This window comes from Balaenoptera acutorostrata, chromosome 3 (assembly GCF_949987535.1).
Source record: "Balaenoptera acutorostrata chromosome 3, mBalAcu1.1, whole genome shotgun sequence".
Lineage (NCBI taxonomy): Eukaryota > Metazoa > Chordata > Mammalia > Artiodactyla > Balaenopteridae > Balaenoptera > Balaenoptera acutorostrata.
In genome coordinates, this window is record NC_080066.1 from 76,703,021 (window position 1) to 76,721,372 (window position 18,352).

Genomic DNA, 18,352 nt, shown 5'->3' on the forward strand with positions numbered 1-18,352 from the left:
CTTTATTAGAGTATAATTGCTTTACAATGGTGTGTCAGTTTCTGCTTTATAACAAAGTGAGTCAGTTATACATATACATATGTCCCCATATCTCTTCCCTCTTGCATCTCCCTCCCTCCCACCCTCCCTATCCCATCCCTCTAGGCGGTCACAAAGCACCGACCTGATCTCCCTGTGCTATATCAGCATTGGTTATGATGGTGACAAACCTAGATCCATCTTCTAGTTGGAGAGTGACTTAGTACATTGTGGTAACTGCCTTTATATTACATAGAGTATCTGTAGAATGTCACCAAGACATGAAAAGTAAAGTTTGCAAACAATTTTTTTACATTGTTATTGAGGTATAATTCACATCTCATACAATTCACCTATATAAAATGTACAATTCAGGGTTTTTTTAGTATATTCACAGAATTGTACAACCATCACCACAATCAGTTTTGGAACACTCATATATTTCACCTTAAATTTGTCAGTTGCATAGGAAATGGGCATAAAATAGTATATACAGTATGATCATACCACCACAATTTTTTTTATGTCAAAAAGGAAAAAATAAAAGGCATTTAACTGATATATAGAATTATGGGTAATTGATTCTTTTCCTGTGTTTTTGGTATATTCTGTTTTTCCCAATTTTTCTATGGTGACATGTATTACCTTCATAACGGAAAGCAGTAAACTAAATTAAAAACAAAAATGAAGTCATCGCAGTTTAACAACATGGGTTTGAACTGCGTGGGTCCACTTACACGTGGATGTTTTTCTCAACGGTAAGTACAACAGGTGCTACGCGGTCAGAGGTTGGTTGAATCCACAGATACGGAACTGAGGATAAGGAGGGCCGACTGTAAATTATATGTGGATTTTCAGCTGTTGGGGGTGTCGGCACCTCAAACCCTCCAGTTGTTCGAGGGTCAGCTGTAGTTGGGAAACTCACATCCCTTTTGTTTTTTTCTCCTTCCCCTTGATCTTTTTAGATACTAACACTAGTTTAAAAAAATGAGCTAATTAAGATCTTACCTTCCCTTTTAGAATGCCTTTCACTTTAAGTGTAATTAGGAAACTCCTGCCCCACCTTAACCGACCCTTTTCCAGGAGAATACAGTGCAAATTAATTGGTGTTTCCCTGACATCCAAGGAAACTGGGTAAACTTCAAATGCTGATACAAACAAAGCCAAAGGACAGTGAAAAGATGACCCTCTGGGCCTCCCCTCTCAGATAGGGTAGCCCACCTGTGTGTGCACACATGTTGTGTGCGTGTGCCGAATGTAGAGCATGCTGGGCATTACCTGTACTGCCTGACGTACGTCTGCTTCCCTATCCGAGTACTCGCAGGAAGAAGGGCTGTGAGCAAGTCACCTGTGGCCTAGGGTTACTCACTGCTCTTAAACCCAAGAATTGTAAACCGAGGCAGGCCTGCAGTGGGGAGGATTAGGAGGTGCAGACCTGGGTGAGATCTATAGGCTGGTGCTGCCTAGACTGGTCAGAAGGCCCCAAAACAGCTCTTATCACTCCCTTCTCCTCTGCCCTTATCTCTCGCCTGGGCTGCTAGGGCATTTGTCCTTATTTATTTATAAAATATTTATTTATTTATTTGGTTGTGCTGGGTCTTAGTTGCAGCAGGTGGGCTCCTTAGTTGTGGCATGTGAACTCTTAGTTGTGGCATGCATGTGAGATCTAGTTCCCTGACCCGGGCCCCCTGCATTGGGAGTGCGGAGTCTTACCCACTGCGCCACCAGGGAAGCCCCTGTCCTTATTTTTACGGGCCTCCTTGCCTCATCCAGTGCAGATTCTCTGTCTAGCTTCATCTCCAGGCTATTCGGTGCCACAAACAGAGCCTTTGCTCTCAGGAGTGTGCAGCCCGCTTCTAGTGGGAGTGTTGGCCCACTTCTGACATCCAGGCAGTTCCCACTCATCTTGGCCTGAGCTGATGCACCGCCTCTTCTCCAAGCTTTCTCTAAGAGGGAGGCAGAATCATTTATTCCTTGATCTGTGTCTCATAATACTTTCGTCTCATTTATAGCTCTTGCCACATTGTGTTATAGTTATCTATCTATGGGTTTGTCTCTCCCACCAGAAAGTGAGCTCCCTGAGGGCAAGGACTTTATTTCATTAAACTTTTCTAATGCCCAGGCCCCTGGGATCATGTGAGGAAGTACATATTTAACCTGAATAGTAGTGAAAATGTACACAGATACCAGAGCATACAGGTGAGTGCAGAGTCGGGATATGTGGCTGGCAAGAGAAGGCAGCAGAAGGCAGTTCCAGAATCTGGACCCTATCCCCAAAGGATTAACAGTCCCCTAGTGAGCTTTGATCCTTTTTTCCAAAATGAATTTAGCTCACGCTTGTAAGACTGCTTTGAAGGAATCTCAGTGTTCCCTGAGCATGTCACCTAAACCAAATGCATGATTGCTTTGTGTATGCTCTGGCTTGAGGTAGACTCTGCAATTACTTACCTTAATTAATGTCTAGTTAGAAACTGAATAAAGCCATGCAAAAGTAGTAATATTGCTTAATTAACAAGAGGTTTCTGAGACTTAAATCTGTAGGAGTCTCTTGGTCTAGATTGGCCTTGGGTTAAATATATACTGCAGAGTGTACAACACAGCTGTGAATGGTTTACCATATGGGTCCAAATAACTAGAAAGGAAAGTCAGCTAAATTAGAAAAGGATGAATCTAGACTACATAAAATAGATTGTAATTAGAAGCAGCACAACCCCGGAGTTAGTGTAAGTGCTAATAAACTGGTACAGGCTTCGGTCTCTCTCTGGAAGGGGAGGGTAATGAATTGCCCTGTTATTATTGCCAGTTTTGATTTTAGCAGTATTTGTGTTCTCCGGAAGGGTTGCAGAAGCGGGTGATTTCCCCCCCGCCCCTTATAAGCACAAGTATAGAAGCATAACGGCAGCAAGTTGCTGCGCTTATTTTTTTCTTATACTTTTGAAACGGAGCCGCTTAAGATTTCCAGCGTGGCCAAAAGACTGACATCCCATGGCAGTGGGAAGCAAGCCAGGATGTGTATTTTTGCTTTCACCTGCACACCTGGAGGTATATTCATTTAGCTGAGACAGCGATTAGGAATGTATTCTCTTGAAGATACCAGGAGGCAGATTGGCTCTGGAAAGTAGCTTCTCTCCCGCAGGAGCGGCGTCGGAGGTGTGTGCTCAAACTAGGAACCCCCAAGCCTGAGTGTGAGCGTGCTTGTGGGAAAGGCCTTTGTGCCCCCACGTAGCCCAGGGCCTTCTCACTCTAACCATCCCGGAAGTGAGCCGGAGGGAACAAAACCTTCCCGTTGCTGAGGACTTTCCTTTTGTGTTCAAGTTGACTTTAGACTGAATTCTCATCTTACAGCACTGCTGGGAACAAAGAGGGACCAGTGCTGAGTCACAGTCACCTTTACTCTGGGCACAGGTTTTCTGATTTCTTTCAAGATGATCATTGTCTACTCGGGTATGTGGATGCCAGCCTCAAGCCAAGGAGCCTGTGAAACATGGGTGAAGGAGTCCCTGGTGCCTTTCTCATTGTAGGCATCGGCTGTGTTGCCTGCCTGTCAGCTTTTTCTTTTTTTGTAAAAAATGGTTACCTCTTTTCCATGAGGAAATCCAGATACCGGTGACACCCAGGGATGATGGAAGTCACCACGTTTGTTCTTACCTGGTGTCGGCAGTGCTGAGACAATGAATGGTAACTTCTCTTGTCAGCTGAGTTCAGGGCGGGTATCAGTTTCTTTTACATCTGTTCAGATTTTTTACTTTCTGACTCAGGAAGCTGGTAGAGCAACAAAGGCACAAATTGGTGCTTGCATTTTATGCATAACCCTTCATTTGCAATTTTATTTGATTTGAATCTTGAGTAGTGGCCTTTGTGTTTTCCTGCTGGTCCTGTAGAGTATCTCAGAAATGTAATTATGCTCGGAAGGCAGACAGGGTTCCAGATTATTAAAATACCCGGTGGGATTACCGAGGAGACTGTACTTAAATCCTTTCTAAGGGACTCAGCTGAGGTGAGACCAGAGCAGAATGGAAATAGAAGAAATTTGATTTCTGGGCCCGATCCTCTTCTTAGGCACTTAGCTAAACCACGCTTTCCATGAGTCGGGCCAGGCAGCACCGTGGCAGATGGTGGGAAGAGTACTTTGGGCAACAGTGTGTGTGTGAGTGTGTGTCTGTGTGCGTGCATGTGCTTCTCTGTCTCTAAAATCACTCTTACTGGCATTTTAGGGTCCCATTGAGTTATGAATGGCTATTTCCAGAACAGAGTCTTCTAGCTCTTTCTCTTGAAAAAAAACCTCAGTTGGGTTAGCTCAGTGGCCATGAATTGTTACTGGGTGGCAAATCGTTATCTAGATTATTCAATGGGTGTACATTTGTATGTTCTAAATAGTAAGTCCAGTTCTGTAGACAAATAGACACGTTACTGTCTCCAATCCTTTTTAGCAACGTGGTGGAGGAGTGTGGTATAAAGAAATACCAAATTATAATTCAAAAAGGTACAAACATGACTCATAGAGATATAGGATAAACACGTGGCAAACATTTATTTAATTCATTGAGATAGGGCTGGTTCAAAGGGAAATTTGAGAGACTAGGTGTTTATAGGCACTGAGGAAAGAATGTTGGAAGAAGATTGCTAGGCTGGATACAAGACCGTTAATGTCCTTCAGGGCACTGAAGCCATAATCTTGGGGGCTATCCTTTCTACTGGACCAAAATCTACAAGTTAACACGTAACCCCATAGAGCCTATGCCATAATCAGTAGTGAGTAGCAAGTCGAGTGAGAGCGTGCCCTGGAGAAACAGTCTTGGATGGGCCTTTTAGCCACACTGGGAAGACATGTTCCCTTCCTTTTGCCTTATTTTCAAGTTTTGGATTATCTTCTGTAACAGGAGGCAGAATAGCCCAACGTAGATATTTAACCCTGGTTTGAATCCCAGCTCTGCAAGTGACTTGGCTTGTGTGACCTTGGCTTGTGTGAGTCCTCGTCTTTTCCTCATTGGTACATGGGGTTGACAATAACACCCATCGCACACGGACACGATGACAATTGCAAGAGAGCTTTGTACAAAGCACCTTGTAAATGCCTGGCATGTAGGTACTCAGTGAATGGTCGATACTGTTAATATTATAATAAAATAAAACCCATGGGTCTGTGCCTTCTCCTCTCTCTGTGGCCTGCCTATGACCTTGTTGTAAAGATGATTTCTGAGGTTTGATACTGATATGCCCAGTAACCTAAGCCAAGTCCTGGTTTTACCTATGATCTAGATAAGGAGCGGATCTGGGCAGTTTTCCTTTGTTCTCTGACTAGGCAGTCAGCCCTGCCTGGAGGGCCTCCTGAGTCCTTTATCGAACAAAATGAAATCTGTTTTCTCTGTGCAGTCAGTGTGCCTTGGCAGATGTGAGTCAGCATCCTGTTCAGAATGGCCTCTTGGTTCCTTGCCATGAACAGTAAAGATGCACATTTTCCATGCATTGCCAGATGTGGAGCTGACTTGGGGTTTCCACCCGCAGAGAGGAGGAGGAGACTCCAGGAGGCCCATTTTGTGGGTTTGGATTCAGCCATTATTTTAGACTGCAAGTATTCTTTGTTTTAAAAATATGGCTGATGTTTTAAGGAACCCACGACCCCAGAGTTTTCTGTGTGAGCCCTGCTGTCAGCGGTGCCTTCCCATGGCATCACTTGCCAGAGCTGTGGCTTCAGGTGACTAGCACTTAGAACAGGGACTGATTTTTTTCAGATGCCCCGGAGTGTGGGAAGCATTTTTGTAGTTAGCTGATAAGATTAGTTGGCCATTTTCATTCAAGGAATAAATGCTTAAAAACTTTCGTGCTGCTTTCCATCAGGAGCCAAATAAATTTGTGTCTTAGTTCCTCACCAATCTTGAAAATCTTAACTTCTGTTAGTGTTGAAAAGACATTTAATATTTAATGTCCATCGACAGAGGATTGGATAAAGAAGATGTGGTACATACATACAATGGAATATTACTCAGCCATAAAAAAGAATGAAATAATGCCATTTGCAGCAACATGGATGGACCTAGAGATTGTCATACTGAGTGAAGTAAGTCAGACAGAGAAAGACAACTATCATATGATATCACTTATATGTAGAATCTAAAAAGATGATACAAGTGAACTTACTTACAAAACAGAAACAGACTCACAAGCCTTCGAAAATAAACTTACGGTTACCAAAGGGGAAAGGTTGGGGAGAGGGATAAATTAGGAGGTTGGGATTAACATATACACACTACTACACATAAAATAGATAATCAGCAAGGACCTACTGTATGGCATAGGGAACTCTACTCAGTATTCTATAATAACCTATATGGGAAAAGAATCTGAAAAAGAATGGATATATGTATATAAATATGTATAACTGAATCACTTTGCTGTACACCTGAAACACAACATTGTAAATTAACTATACTCCAATATAAAATAAAAATTAAATTAAAAAAAAAGCATTAAAAAAAAAATCTGCCTGAATCACAGAATTTACTGTGTTCTCACCCACATTCTGTGGGATCCAGCACCCATGTCATTGTTTCCCAATGTGAGGCTTTGCTTAGATTACTTTGTGACCTTCCATATCAAACACAAGAGGAATGGGATGGGAAAATAGGCATTTTTCACATTTATTGTTTTCTTTATGCGTTTGCTTCATCCACGTGGTTTCTTTTCGACCCTGGGCTCCTTCCCTCAGCAGACACTTCCCTTCGCACTGGCACAGGAGAGATCGGAAAGTGCAAATCCAGAGAGGCAGAGCCTCATCTGCCGTCGTCTGCGCCTACGTTAACCTTGTTAAATGTAAAGCTTTCCTGGTGTACTGGCACTTGCTGTGCATTTGTTGACGGTGATTGTGCTGACACAGGTAGCTGAATGTTCAGCCCTCATCCTTCAGCTGCATCCTGGGCAGGAGTGGTGAGTCACCGGATGACCCTTGCAGCTTCAACCTGGACTGAACTATTTTCCACGGGAATAAACCGTCTCACCAGTTACGATGCCAGGTCGAGAGGAAGCAGCACTGTTCTGAAGATAAGATGGTTAAATCCCACTGGCAGATGTGTGCATTCTGGTGTTGCAACACAGGACATGCCTTACGTGGCTTTGAGTAGGCCATTGATCCCGGGCTCTATGATTTTTTTTTTCCTCTTTCTAGTTCAATTTGAAACTTGCGAACAGTGGTATGGGAGGAACAGCTGATGCAGGTGAGGCCCTCGGAAGGAGGAGGGGGCTTCCACTGGTAGAAATAGCCCCCATTTACTTTCTTTGTAGTTGCTGGCATTAGCATTTGTGTAATGTATCAGATCTTTCATTGGTAAGGGGTCCCAGCTTGCTGGATGCTGCATCACGGCAGGCTGTTTGCTTGGTGAATAATTTAGGTAAAATACACTTCGATGCCTTCAGGCTCTAGTTGTTGCTGAGTCCTAGGTGAGATTCAGGTTAACCACCCAGGCTCTTTATGGGGATTTCCAGTAACTGGATTGTATTCTGACTCTGTCGGCTGAATGCTAAGCTGCTATGAACACAAAGGTTCATTGTTTGATTGCTAAGAGAGGTTTGTTTCGTTGACTAAGAGCATGGGACTGCACTGAAGTTTGTGGAGTGAGCTCTTTTCAGGTGTTACTTCTTACCTGGGTTGTTTGAACAAAGGTAAGCATCTTTCCCTAAAATTGTAGTTGACCCTGCACCTCACAGAAGCAGTTGGTAGAAGCAGTTTAATAGTCTTATACACAGGCAGATTTCCAACGACCTTTCCAATTCCCACCCATGCTTTTCCATCTCTGTTGGCGATTCTCAAATAAAGAATCACCAGGGAGCTGGTTGAAATGCCCCTTGCCAGGTCCAAAGTCCACAAGAGTCTTTAATCAGATCTCGGGGGCAGGGAGGCCCAGGAAGCTGTGGGTTTTTTTGTTTTGTTTTGTTTTTCTTTAATTTTTTTTATTCAAGTACAGTTGATGTACAATATTATATTAGTTTCAGGTATACAGCATAGTGATTTGGTATTTTTGCAAATTATACTCCATTATAGGTTATTACAAGATAATGCCTATAATTCCCTGTGCTGTACAGTATATCCTTGTTGCATATCTATTTTATACATAGGAGCTGTGTTTTTAATAAGTGCTTCATGTGATTCTCATTCAGGTGGGCTCAGGACCACGTTCTGACACAAACACAACTTTGCATTTGTTTCCAAGGGGGAATGATTTTTTATGGGTCAGTGTTCTTGGCATGCGTTTAGGTCAGCAGCCCAAAGATTGGTTTTAGGAAATATTAGAGTTGAGATTAGAGGGTATAATTGTATTTTGTTATTCTCCAGCGTTTTCAGATTTGGGTAAGAAAGTTAAGTGTAAAGGAAAAAGACGTTTATAAACAAGTGGTTTTCCTAATATAAAGTTAAAGCTATAGAATATTGAGAGAGAGAGAGAGAGAACATATGTAAACACATGTGTGTGGGCAGGCATGCATGCCCATGTGACCAGATACATCCACGAAAGTAGCCTGGTAAGCCTTAACGAGTCTGTGAAGAAATCTATCCAGCCTGTACCTAAGCTCAATTTTTGGGACTTCCCTGGTGGTCCAGTGGGTAGGACTCCACGCTCCCAACGCAGGGGGCCCCGGGTCGGGGAACTAGATCCTGCATGCATGCTGCAACTAACAGTCCGCATGCCGCAACTAAAAAGATCCACATGCCACAACTAAGAAGTCCGCATGCCACAACTAAGACCTGATGCAGCCAAAATAAATAAATAAATAAATAATAAATAAAAGAGTTGCAGTACATTCTGTAGAATAGATTTTTTTTTAAAAAGCTCGATTTTCGGGCTTCCCTGGTGGCGCAGTGGTTGAGAATCTGCCTGCCAAGGCAGGGGACACGGGTTCGAGCCCTGGTCTGGGAAGATCCCACATGCCGCGGAGCAACTGGGCCCGTGAGCCACAACTACTGAGGCTGCGCGTCTGGAGCCTGTGCTCCGCAACAAGAGAGGCCGTGACAGTGAGAGGCCCGCGCACCGCGATGAAGAGTGGCCCCCACTTGCCACAACTAGAGAAAGCCCTCGCACAGAAACGAAGACCCAACACAGCCATAAATAAATAAATAAATAAATGAAGTAGCTATAACAAAACAAAAAAAAACTCATTTAAAAAATAAAAAAATAAAAAAATAAAGCTCGATTTTCTGTGTTAGTCTTTCGTGGAAGCAGAACTGGAGGTCATTGTTCAAGCCCCTTCCTCATGCAAGTGTAGATTCTAAGACCCCAGGAGGGCAGATGCTTCCACCGTAACAGTGGCAGAGCTGGACCTCTGTCTCTCTAAGCTTCAAGCTTCCCCATCTGTAAATGAGGAAGAGAAATAGCCATCCCCACATGGTTGTTGTGATGGTTACATAAGATGGTTTGCATTAGGATATTTTGGAAACCAAAGAGAATGATATAGATACAGTTCCTGAATATCATGCATATCGTGTTCTATTCTAACTAAAGTACTTAGAACCACACCAGGAATCTCGTGAGGTGAAGTCACTAGTTGATTCTAGATCAATGATTATATGTCATTCATAGTGTATATATTTTAAAATACCCTTCTTGTGCTCATCATAGTGAATTGGAAACTATAGGTAATCAAAAGGAAGAAAACTTGAAATTATCTATAATCCTACCACTCAGATGATCCCTATTAAAATTTTGGTATAAATTAACACAGTATTGTGAATCAACTATACTCCAATAAAAATAAAAAAATTTGGTTTTGGTATGAAGGGTTCAACATATTTTTTCCTTCACATGAGCATGCCTTTTACAAAAATCAGGTTAGATTGGGTGTACTGTTTTGCAACCTGTTTTTTTTTACTTAACAGTATATTGTGAACGTTTTTTCATGTCATTTAATACTTTATACCGTCATTTTAAATGTCTGTATATTATCCCATTATATGGACAAAAACATTTATTTAATCAATCTATTATTAGACATTTTCCCCCTTTATTTTTTGCCAAAATAAGCATCTTTGAAACAATCTCATATTCAGCAGTTGGGTTTCTACGTTGACACTGGCTACTCTGAAAATCAGAGCTAAAGGTATAAATGCTGCAGTTAAGGTAACTAACGTATTGGTATGAATTCACTTAAAAATGAGTATGTAAATACAAAAATGTTACTTATTTTTATACCCAGAAATTCTAACTTTCTGCTTTTTGATCTTTCTAACACACTTGAGAGTTTAGAATACCTTCTTTGTAAGTCTGCTCATTGCCTCTGTCTCAGGGCATTATGGTTCTGACCTTTCTGTTGCTTTGGAACTCCTGATTTCCTATAGGCTGGGCTGTTTGCAGTTTACGTGTGACCTTGGAGGCTTAACCACTCTGCTGTTTTCTCACTCAGGAATTACCTATCCAGTTATGGCAAAGACTTCCTTTTATTAAACTAAGTTCATAATCAGTCAGGAGAGAGACCTTTCACTTTCTGAATCCTTAAAATAGTGCTTCCTTAAGTTAAATGGCATGTTAAGAGTATTTCTGATGTAAAATTGGAAACTTTCACATACCAGAAGGCATTGCTTATCTTTGTAAATACACATGTTCCAATTAAAATAGGTACTAAAACATTTTGGTGGCACTTCAAAACTCCCAGTTTAGATTTAATTTACATTAAAACATTATTCTTTTTAATAAAGTTATAAAATTGATTATTAAAATTGCCTATTGAATATTAAAAGCAGTGGAACATTTATTTTCCTTACAAAACAACTTAGTCTTCAGTAAGTAGGATTGTATTAATCAATTATGCTATTAAAATACAACTGCCATATTAAATCTGACTCATTTGTCATGACAGTTTATATAATTATAGAAATTGTACCTAGCTGCTTATATAGCCATAATCCTGCAATAAATATAAATAATTGTCTCTATTAATTCAGGTCGCAGTTACTGTCTATTAAGACCTCAGTTAAATGGTAATTCGGGCACCTTCATTTAAAATCTTTCTAAATCTTTGTTGTTCCATCTGACTGCCAAAGCCCCACAAATGCACCTCCTACTGTTGAGTCCAGAAACCCAATGTATGAATGAAATTTTTTTTTTTTTTTTAAATACAGATACTTAAAAAAGTCTATTTAGACTTGAGGTTTGAGGCTGTCAGGAAAAACAGAAAAGAGGGTATACATGTTGGGTGGAGGGTGCTGACAGAAAGAAAACATCTTAATGTCTTGGTATTTCACTTTAGGGACTAATATATACATTTCAGGTTGAAAAAATGCTTAAAACCTTCTATGTAAGCCCAAAGAACTAGAGCATATGGTTGAGTAACTGGTCACTACTTGTGTCTTCATAGGTGTGGATGAGGTCACCATTGTCAACATTTTGACCAACCGCAGCAATGAACAGAGACAGGATATTGCCTTCGCCTACCAGAGAAGGACCAAAAAGGTACAACAGGTTCAGGGATGGAGGGTATTCCATGTTGAATTTCAGTTCCTCAGCCATTGCTTTTTCTTTTTATGAATTCTGGCTCTTCCCAGCAAGCGCCTTCTGGAACCCTAGGAGATCCAAGGTTTTCCCCTTACATCCTGTAAGAGTCACAACTCACACATACGTGGCCCCTGGGGTGCTTGGAGCTTATCCATAAAGACCACACCCTCTTCCAACCCAGAGGGTGTAAAGGGAGCAGTTCTGGAAATAGAAAGGATAGGGGAAAACAACAACAGGTATCATTTATTGAATGCTAACTCTGTGCCAGGTATGCCGTTCTCTACATGTGGCCGCTCATTTCATCTTTATGACTTCTGCTGGTTCTTGATAAAATGTTTTAAATTTAATCTTGGGACACTAGCCTCCATTTGAGTATTGATCCTGACACACTCCTCTCATTCTTAAAAAAATACACTTGAGTTCCTAAGAGCTTTGCAACCACCAGGTTTAGTTTAGTAGTTCATTTGGTCTCCAGTCTATCTTCACCTTGCCATGCTCTCACTATTTAAACGGTTTTGTGTGCTTTTTTTCCCATGCTTGTCCACTAGTGGTTGGTTAAGGAACAGCCCAGCACTTGTTCATCCTTTATTTTGTCGCAGTGTTAGGAAATTTATTTTTACAGACAGGCTGCTTTATTTTTAACTTCTTGCTATTAAAAGCTTTTGATTTATTCTTGGACGGTGCAGTAAGCATGGCTTCCTGCAGCTCCCGTTTGACTTACGGCTTTCACTCGTAGTCACAGTGGAGGTGAGCTGGAAGGATTCTAGAAAAGACATTTCTGCACTTGGAGTTGACATGACCACCAGGGTCCAGGAAGTTGCAGGTCACACCCTGCTATATCTCCCTCTCCCACCTCTCAAAACACTTGGAAAGGACATACATAGGAAAGCATGCAGCTTATTTCCTCTCATATGCATTAAAATTTTTCTTCCAGCTAGACTGACATTAATCTACTATAGTGAGGCATGGAAGGGAGTGTTTATTTCTCCACTTTCCCTAAAGGATCTGTGAGCTGGTAGAGCTGAGTTCCAGTTGGAGCTGAAGGCCCCCCTCTTTGGACAATATGCCTGTAATTGCTCCTTCAGCTGTCACTTACAGAGTGTGGTCTTGGAACACACTTGGGTGTGGACACATAAGTGTACATAGAAATATAGAAGCCCGGATTTCGATTTCAGATGAGATACATGGAGAACAGCGCTCTCACATACCCTGTTGGAGGGATGATGTTAACAGAATCATGATGGGTTTGGTGACCTCACAGGCTTCATGGTCGGCTGGGGACAACTCACTCTCCTACTGATTCTTGATACCTCTCAGCCCTGGGCTAAGGAGAATTAATCACATTTTAAAGAAAGATACATAAAATACTGGAGATACTTTCTGAAGGAAATCCTGAAAGCAGAACCTTATTGTTTGCATAGTAAAGGAGAAGGCCCTGTATTGTAGAGTACTTTAACAATAGGGACGGAGGCTGCCTAGGTGAGGGCGTGAACAGCATGGGTACAGCTAGTAGCACTGGACAGGAACTGGGACAGAGGATCGATGTTCTGTTTCTTTCATGTTCGAGCAGATGCCAGGTTTCTCCAGATAAGGAATGGTCATATTTTATTTGTCAAACATACCTGGACAAATATTCTTTGCTAAGTGCAAAGAAAGCCCTGTGCTTGACGTTATGAGAAGCAGGAAGTTGGCTGCCCATCAGGAGTTTATTATAGAAGTGGAAGCAGTCAGTAGGTGCCCAAATGCTATTTGAAGTCTGAACAGAGAATGGGTAGAGGGGAGTGTCAGGGTAGGCTAAGTTTGGAATTACCTAACCTCAGAGTTCCACGCTGGAAAATTGGTGCTATAATTGGAAGGTGTAGCTTCTAAAGTTCTCTCCTAAGTGCTATGTGTTACTAGGACTTCAGGAAGCAGGAGAAAGTAGGTGATGAAAGGGTTGGGCCAGATGATTTCTAAGACCCATCTCAGTCCTCGACATCTGTGAATGATTTGAGAAGATTCTCTCTGAAGCAGGCTGCACATCATCTCTTAGAGCCTGCACATACCTCTAGGGGCTAAACGTCGTAGATGCCATGGGTGCTGCTGCAAAGCAGGAGAGGAAGAGAGAAGAGGGGGGAAAAAGTGAAAAGAAAGAAAAAAATAATTCTAACAGGAGAGTTCAGCCATCACTCAATGCCCATGATTTGTAGGAAATCTAATCCCCGGGGAAGCATCTGTCAAAGCCACATCGAATTGGGATATCTGTCTGCCTGTGTGGGTGCTGACTCAGGCCTCTGACTTGAAATCTGTCAGTGGATTTTTTTTTTTTTTTTTAAGGATTTTCTTATTTATTTATTTATTTATTTTATTTTTGGCTGTGTTGGGTCTTCGGTTCGTGCGAGGGCTTTCTCCAGTTGCGGCAAGCGGGGGCCACTCTTCATCGCGGTGCGGGGACCGCTCTTCATCGCGGTGCGCGGGCCTTTCTCTATCGCGGCCCCTCCCGTCGCGGGGCACAGGCTCCAGACGCGCAGGCTCAGCAATTGTGGCTCACGGGCCCAGCCGCTCCGCGGCATGTGGGATCTTCCCAGACCAGGGCTCGAACCCGTGTCCCCTGCATTAGCAGGCAGATTCCCAACCACTGCGCCACCAGGGAAGCCCTGTCAGTGGATTTTAATGGTAACAGTGGGAACCTTTAAGAAACAATATACAGCAGGGAAGCCCAGGGGTGAATGGGGAGGGCTTTAGTCCCCACCATCTTGATAATACCATTCCAGTTTGGTATGGAAAGTAGAGGTTCTCTCAGTCTTAGGTGAAGTGTTTTGCATAGGAAAGCTTCATGGGATCACTTCTAGCCCAGTGGGGGCCTCTGGTTCCACCTGGAGACTTTCTGGAGCTACCTCTGGCACAGCTGCACAAAACCTTTCACAGGAGGATACCAGCAGGCCACGAGGGTTCTGCTTCCTTGGAGGCTCCCCACTTTGATCACCTCCTTCTTAGCAGGGGCCTTGACCCTAGAAAGTGCCCTGTCTTCCATAGGCTGTTACCACGTGGGAGTGTAAGCATATTGTAAACTGCATTCACTCATAGCTTTCTGAGGCGTTGCATGCTGCTCTGGTTTCCTTTTACTGACTGGACGAGAGGGCAAAATCAGCTTGGATTTTAGGGGATTTTAACCGGAGGAAAGTCTGATCTTTCCATTTCTGACCTTTAGGTCTGCCAAAGGGAATGCGGTTGAAGGATACTTTGACCGAACACCCCAGAGTTGTCAAAGAATCACAACCTGCTTTACAAACACATGCCTCTATTTTTGTCTTACTAGTTTTAAAGGGAATACTGGTTACCAACCAAGTTTTCCATGTTGTTGCCTGTTTTTCTGAAGGAACTTGCATCAGCACTGAAGTCAGCCTTGTCCGGCCACCTGGAGACAGTGATTTTGGGCCTATTGAAAACACCTGCTCAGTATGACGCTTCCGAGCTGAAAGCCTCCATGAAGGTAAACACGTGTGAGATGCAATCTCTGTCAAATCTGCCATTAATATTTGTGAATTACAGCTTCCTGAGTGTAATTAGGTGATTTTCAGTTATGTTGAATTCTCATTTGGAATCATTTTTTGGGAATGAACTGAAGCTATAAGGCTCAGGATTTGTACCAAAAATATTTCCACTACTTTTTTTTAAGACTGTAAAGAAATTTCATGATGCAGAGAAGTCAGTTACCAGCTGCTACTGCTTGGCACCTGGGCAATTGGAATACCATTTGGAAAAACTACTTCCTTGATTACACTTCCTCTTTAAAAAAGATTTGTTATGATATCAAGGCAAAAGTAAAACTCATAGCTTTTGTTAAGTGAAGCTTAACAAAAATCTGCGTATGCCGTTTTGGTTGTTTCTTGTGACCTTCTCCTTGCTGGTCCCATTGTTTGATTCAAATTTTGAGCAAAATCAGAACATCACAGTGCACATAAAGGGTGATTTCAGATCGTGAATGGTTCCTGTGTTTTGTTCAAAGTATCAAGGCACATGCTACTGTCTTTTGTTTGTATTTTGCAAAGTTATTTTGAACATGGATTTTTTAGATTAAATTAGATAGTAAAAATTCCAGGTTGTAAGTTCCCCTGAATTTTATGTGTACCTAAAACATCAAGTGTTATATAAATGTAATAGATATATAAACATAAATGCATGTTTAATGGCAAAGCACAGAACCCTTTTCGGAAGTGTGCCTGCAACACTTTGAATAATCTGACACTGCCCTCTGCTGGTAAAACTGGGTAAAGCCTCAGAGTGGAAGGAAAGCTGTAGTTCTGATTTTTTTTCCTAAGTCCGAGTGCATTTTCTGTGATGCCACCATTTCTGAATTATGGAGAGATGGAGCTGTAAGTCTGTCACCAGCTAATGTCACAGTTCAGTTGCCATCCCTTCCCCCACGGAGCACCTCGAGAGAGAGGCAGCTTCCCACCGGGTATTTCCAGGGCCCAGAAGTTGATAGCTCAGGGCTGCTGAAAGATTTGCTCTGAAATCAGTTTTCCAGCTTGGCCCAAGCTGTGCTCAGTTTATTTGAGCAGACTTGCTCTGAGTTTTCTAAGTAGGCTATATTGGACAGAATGATAAAATGTCAACAACACTTAATGATCCTGTTTAATAAAAAGAACACTGAAAACACTCAGTCTTGGGACCTTTGGAACCATGAATGAGCTGGCCTCTCCTAGGTTTCTTCTGACCATCATCACTTCAGATCAGTTTATCTTATTTTTGCCAAGAATTCATTGAGTTGTGATTTGTGCAATTTTATAAGTATCTATTACTAGGTATTAGTGACTTGAAACAGACCTGTTTGAGCTGTCAGTCACCATTGTAATCTATGTAATTGGGCCCAATGAAAGGTGCTTTGACTGCTAGATCTTTGACCTTGTGCCAGCTCTTCCATTAGCTATCACAGCTGAGTACCCTTCTGAAATCCATAAAGCTTGGAGTGACATTAACTGAACTATGCTTTAAAAAAAATCTGTTTTGACTTCTGGCAATACCAGTGGCAATATCTGCCATATGTTACAGTAGACGTTGCCCTTGTGATGGGAACTGTGGACAGTCTGTGGAGAGCTTGGGCCAAGTTTGAAATTGCCAAGGTCACCTTTAAATATAGAGAAAAAGTACTATTAGAATTCTCTGATATTAACATGGGTATATCAGTGATGAAAGAAAACAAATCTTCTATTGCTATACCTGTTTCACGTTTCAACAGTGTCAGGATATAGCATTTCTTCCAATGCATGAGTTATTTTTAGACTATATTTATTATATATCCTTGAGATTGAAAAACTGCCCCCTAAAATATTTGAAGATGCTTGGTAATCTCTTTATAATATCTGTATAGAATATTGTGTAGACCTTTTGCTAAGAAGGTCTAAGAAGGGAAGAAGAAGGGAAGAAATTTTGCTAAGAAGGGAAGAAATTTTGGCTTTGCCAGCACCTCTACAAATCATGATTAAAAACTCTGGGAGAAGAGGCCTTGGCTCAGATTAGATGAGGAATAAAATTCAAAATTAACTATTAACCTGAGGCTTAGCTTATATAAACCACTTTTTTAGGGACATATAAACTCTAATAAGTTTAATTAATAGCTGACACACTTTTCATGTGGATAAGTAAGTTTCTTATTGTATTAACACCTTATAATTGATTTACATTTTAAACAGTTGTAATTCTACTTAGTTCAAAGTGATATTTCCATACTCGGAAAGACAAGTATTAGAGAATCCTGATTATTAAATCTTGACTTTGATCATGAAGCCAGCTTTGAAATACAAGTTTCATTGGGTCCTTTCAAGCTCTCTGGCATGCCAGCTCAAAAGTGTATATATTAAATTTGAATACATCACCCATCAAATTCTTATTCCTTAATAAAGTGTTGGTGTCTAGGTTTATTTGGCACTTCATTATTTCCTTTTGCTTCTCTAAAATGCCTGAAGAGTGCATCACAATCAAGCAAAAATGGAAGTACAAGAATGAAATTTTTAACATTAACCCAATTTTACATTTCAAAGAGGTAAAGCTAAAAATTTTATCTATACCTTTCCCTCGTAAAAGACTTACTCCAATCTAACGATGCTGGCTGCAAATGACAGCATAAAATCTCTATATTCCTTTGTTTTAAATTTCTGAGCAGAATTGTATAATAAAGAAAATGATTTCTCATCTATTAAAGTAATGGCTGATTATTAGAGAAGTTGAAAAATAAAGAAACATAGGGAGACGATAAAGTTATTCATTTTATAAACCCATCGCCAAAAGGCAACCACTTTTAACATTCTGGTGTATTCCATTGCTGTCTCTTCCCATTTCACTATATATTTATATATAGTGGAAAAAAATTTGTTTTAATATAGTTGAGCTAAAAAAACATGTCAGTTAAACCATCTTTTATTTTGATGAAGCATTTTTTTTTTTTTTATAGCTACTTTATTTATTTATTTATTTATTTTTGGCTGTGTTGGGTCTTCGGTTCGTGCGAGGGCTTTCTCCAGTTGCGGCAAGCGGGGGCCACTCTTCATTGCGGTGCGGGGACCGCTCTTCATCGCGGTGCGCGGGCCTTTCACTTATCGCGGCCCCTCCCGTTGCGGGGCACAGGCTCCAGACGCGCAGGCTCAGTAGCTGTGGCTCACGGGCCCAGCTGCTCCGTGGCATGTGGGATCTTCCCAGACCAGGGCTCGAACCCGTGTCCCCTGCATTAGCAGGCAGATTCTCAACCACTGCGCCACCAGGGAAGCCCAATGAAGCATTTTTTTAAAGGAATAGCATATAACTTTACCTTGCGCTGAGGAATGCAGTACAGATCCCTCAGGAGAAATGCAGGAAGGGATGTGCTACACACCCAATCTGTG

General features: G+C 41.6%; 1 protein-coding gene across 1 annotated transcript in view; it reads left to right on the forward strand.

Annotated features, from left to right (window-relative positions):
* ANXA2 (annexin A2) overlaps positions 1–18,352 on the forward strand; it is a 44,568-nt gene that overhangs the window by 17,396 nt on the left and 8,820 nt on the right. The window contains exons 4-5 of the mRNA XM_057543365.1: positions 11,356–11,450; positions 14,851–14,964. Coding sequence (XP_057399348.1) covers positions 11,356–11,450; positions 14,851–14,964 — 209 coding nt within the window. The remainder of the gene's footprint in view (positions 1–11,355; positions 11,451–14,850; positions 14,965–18,352) is intronic.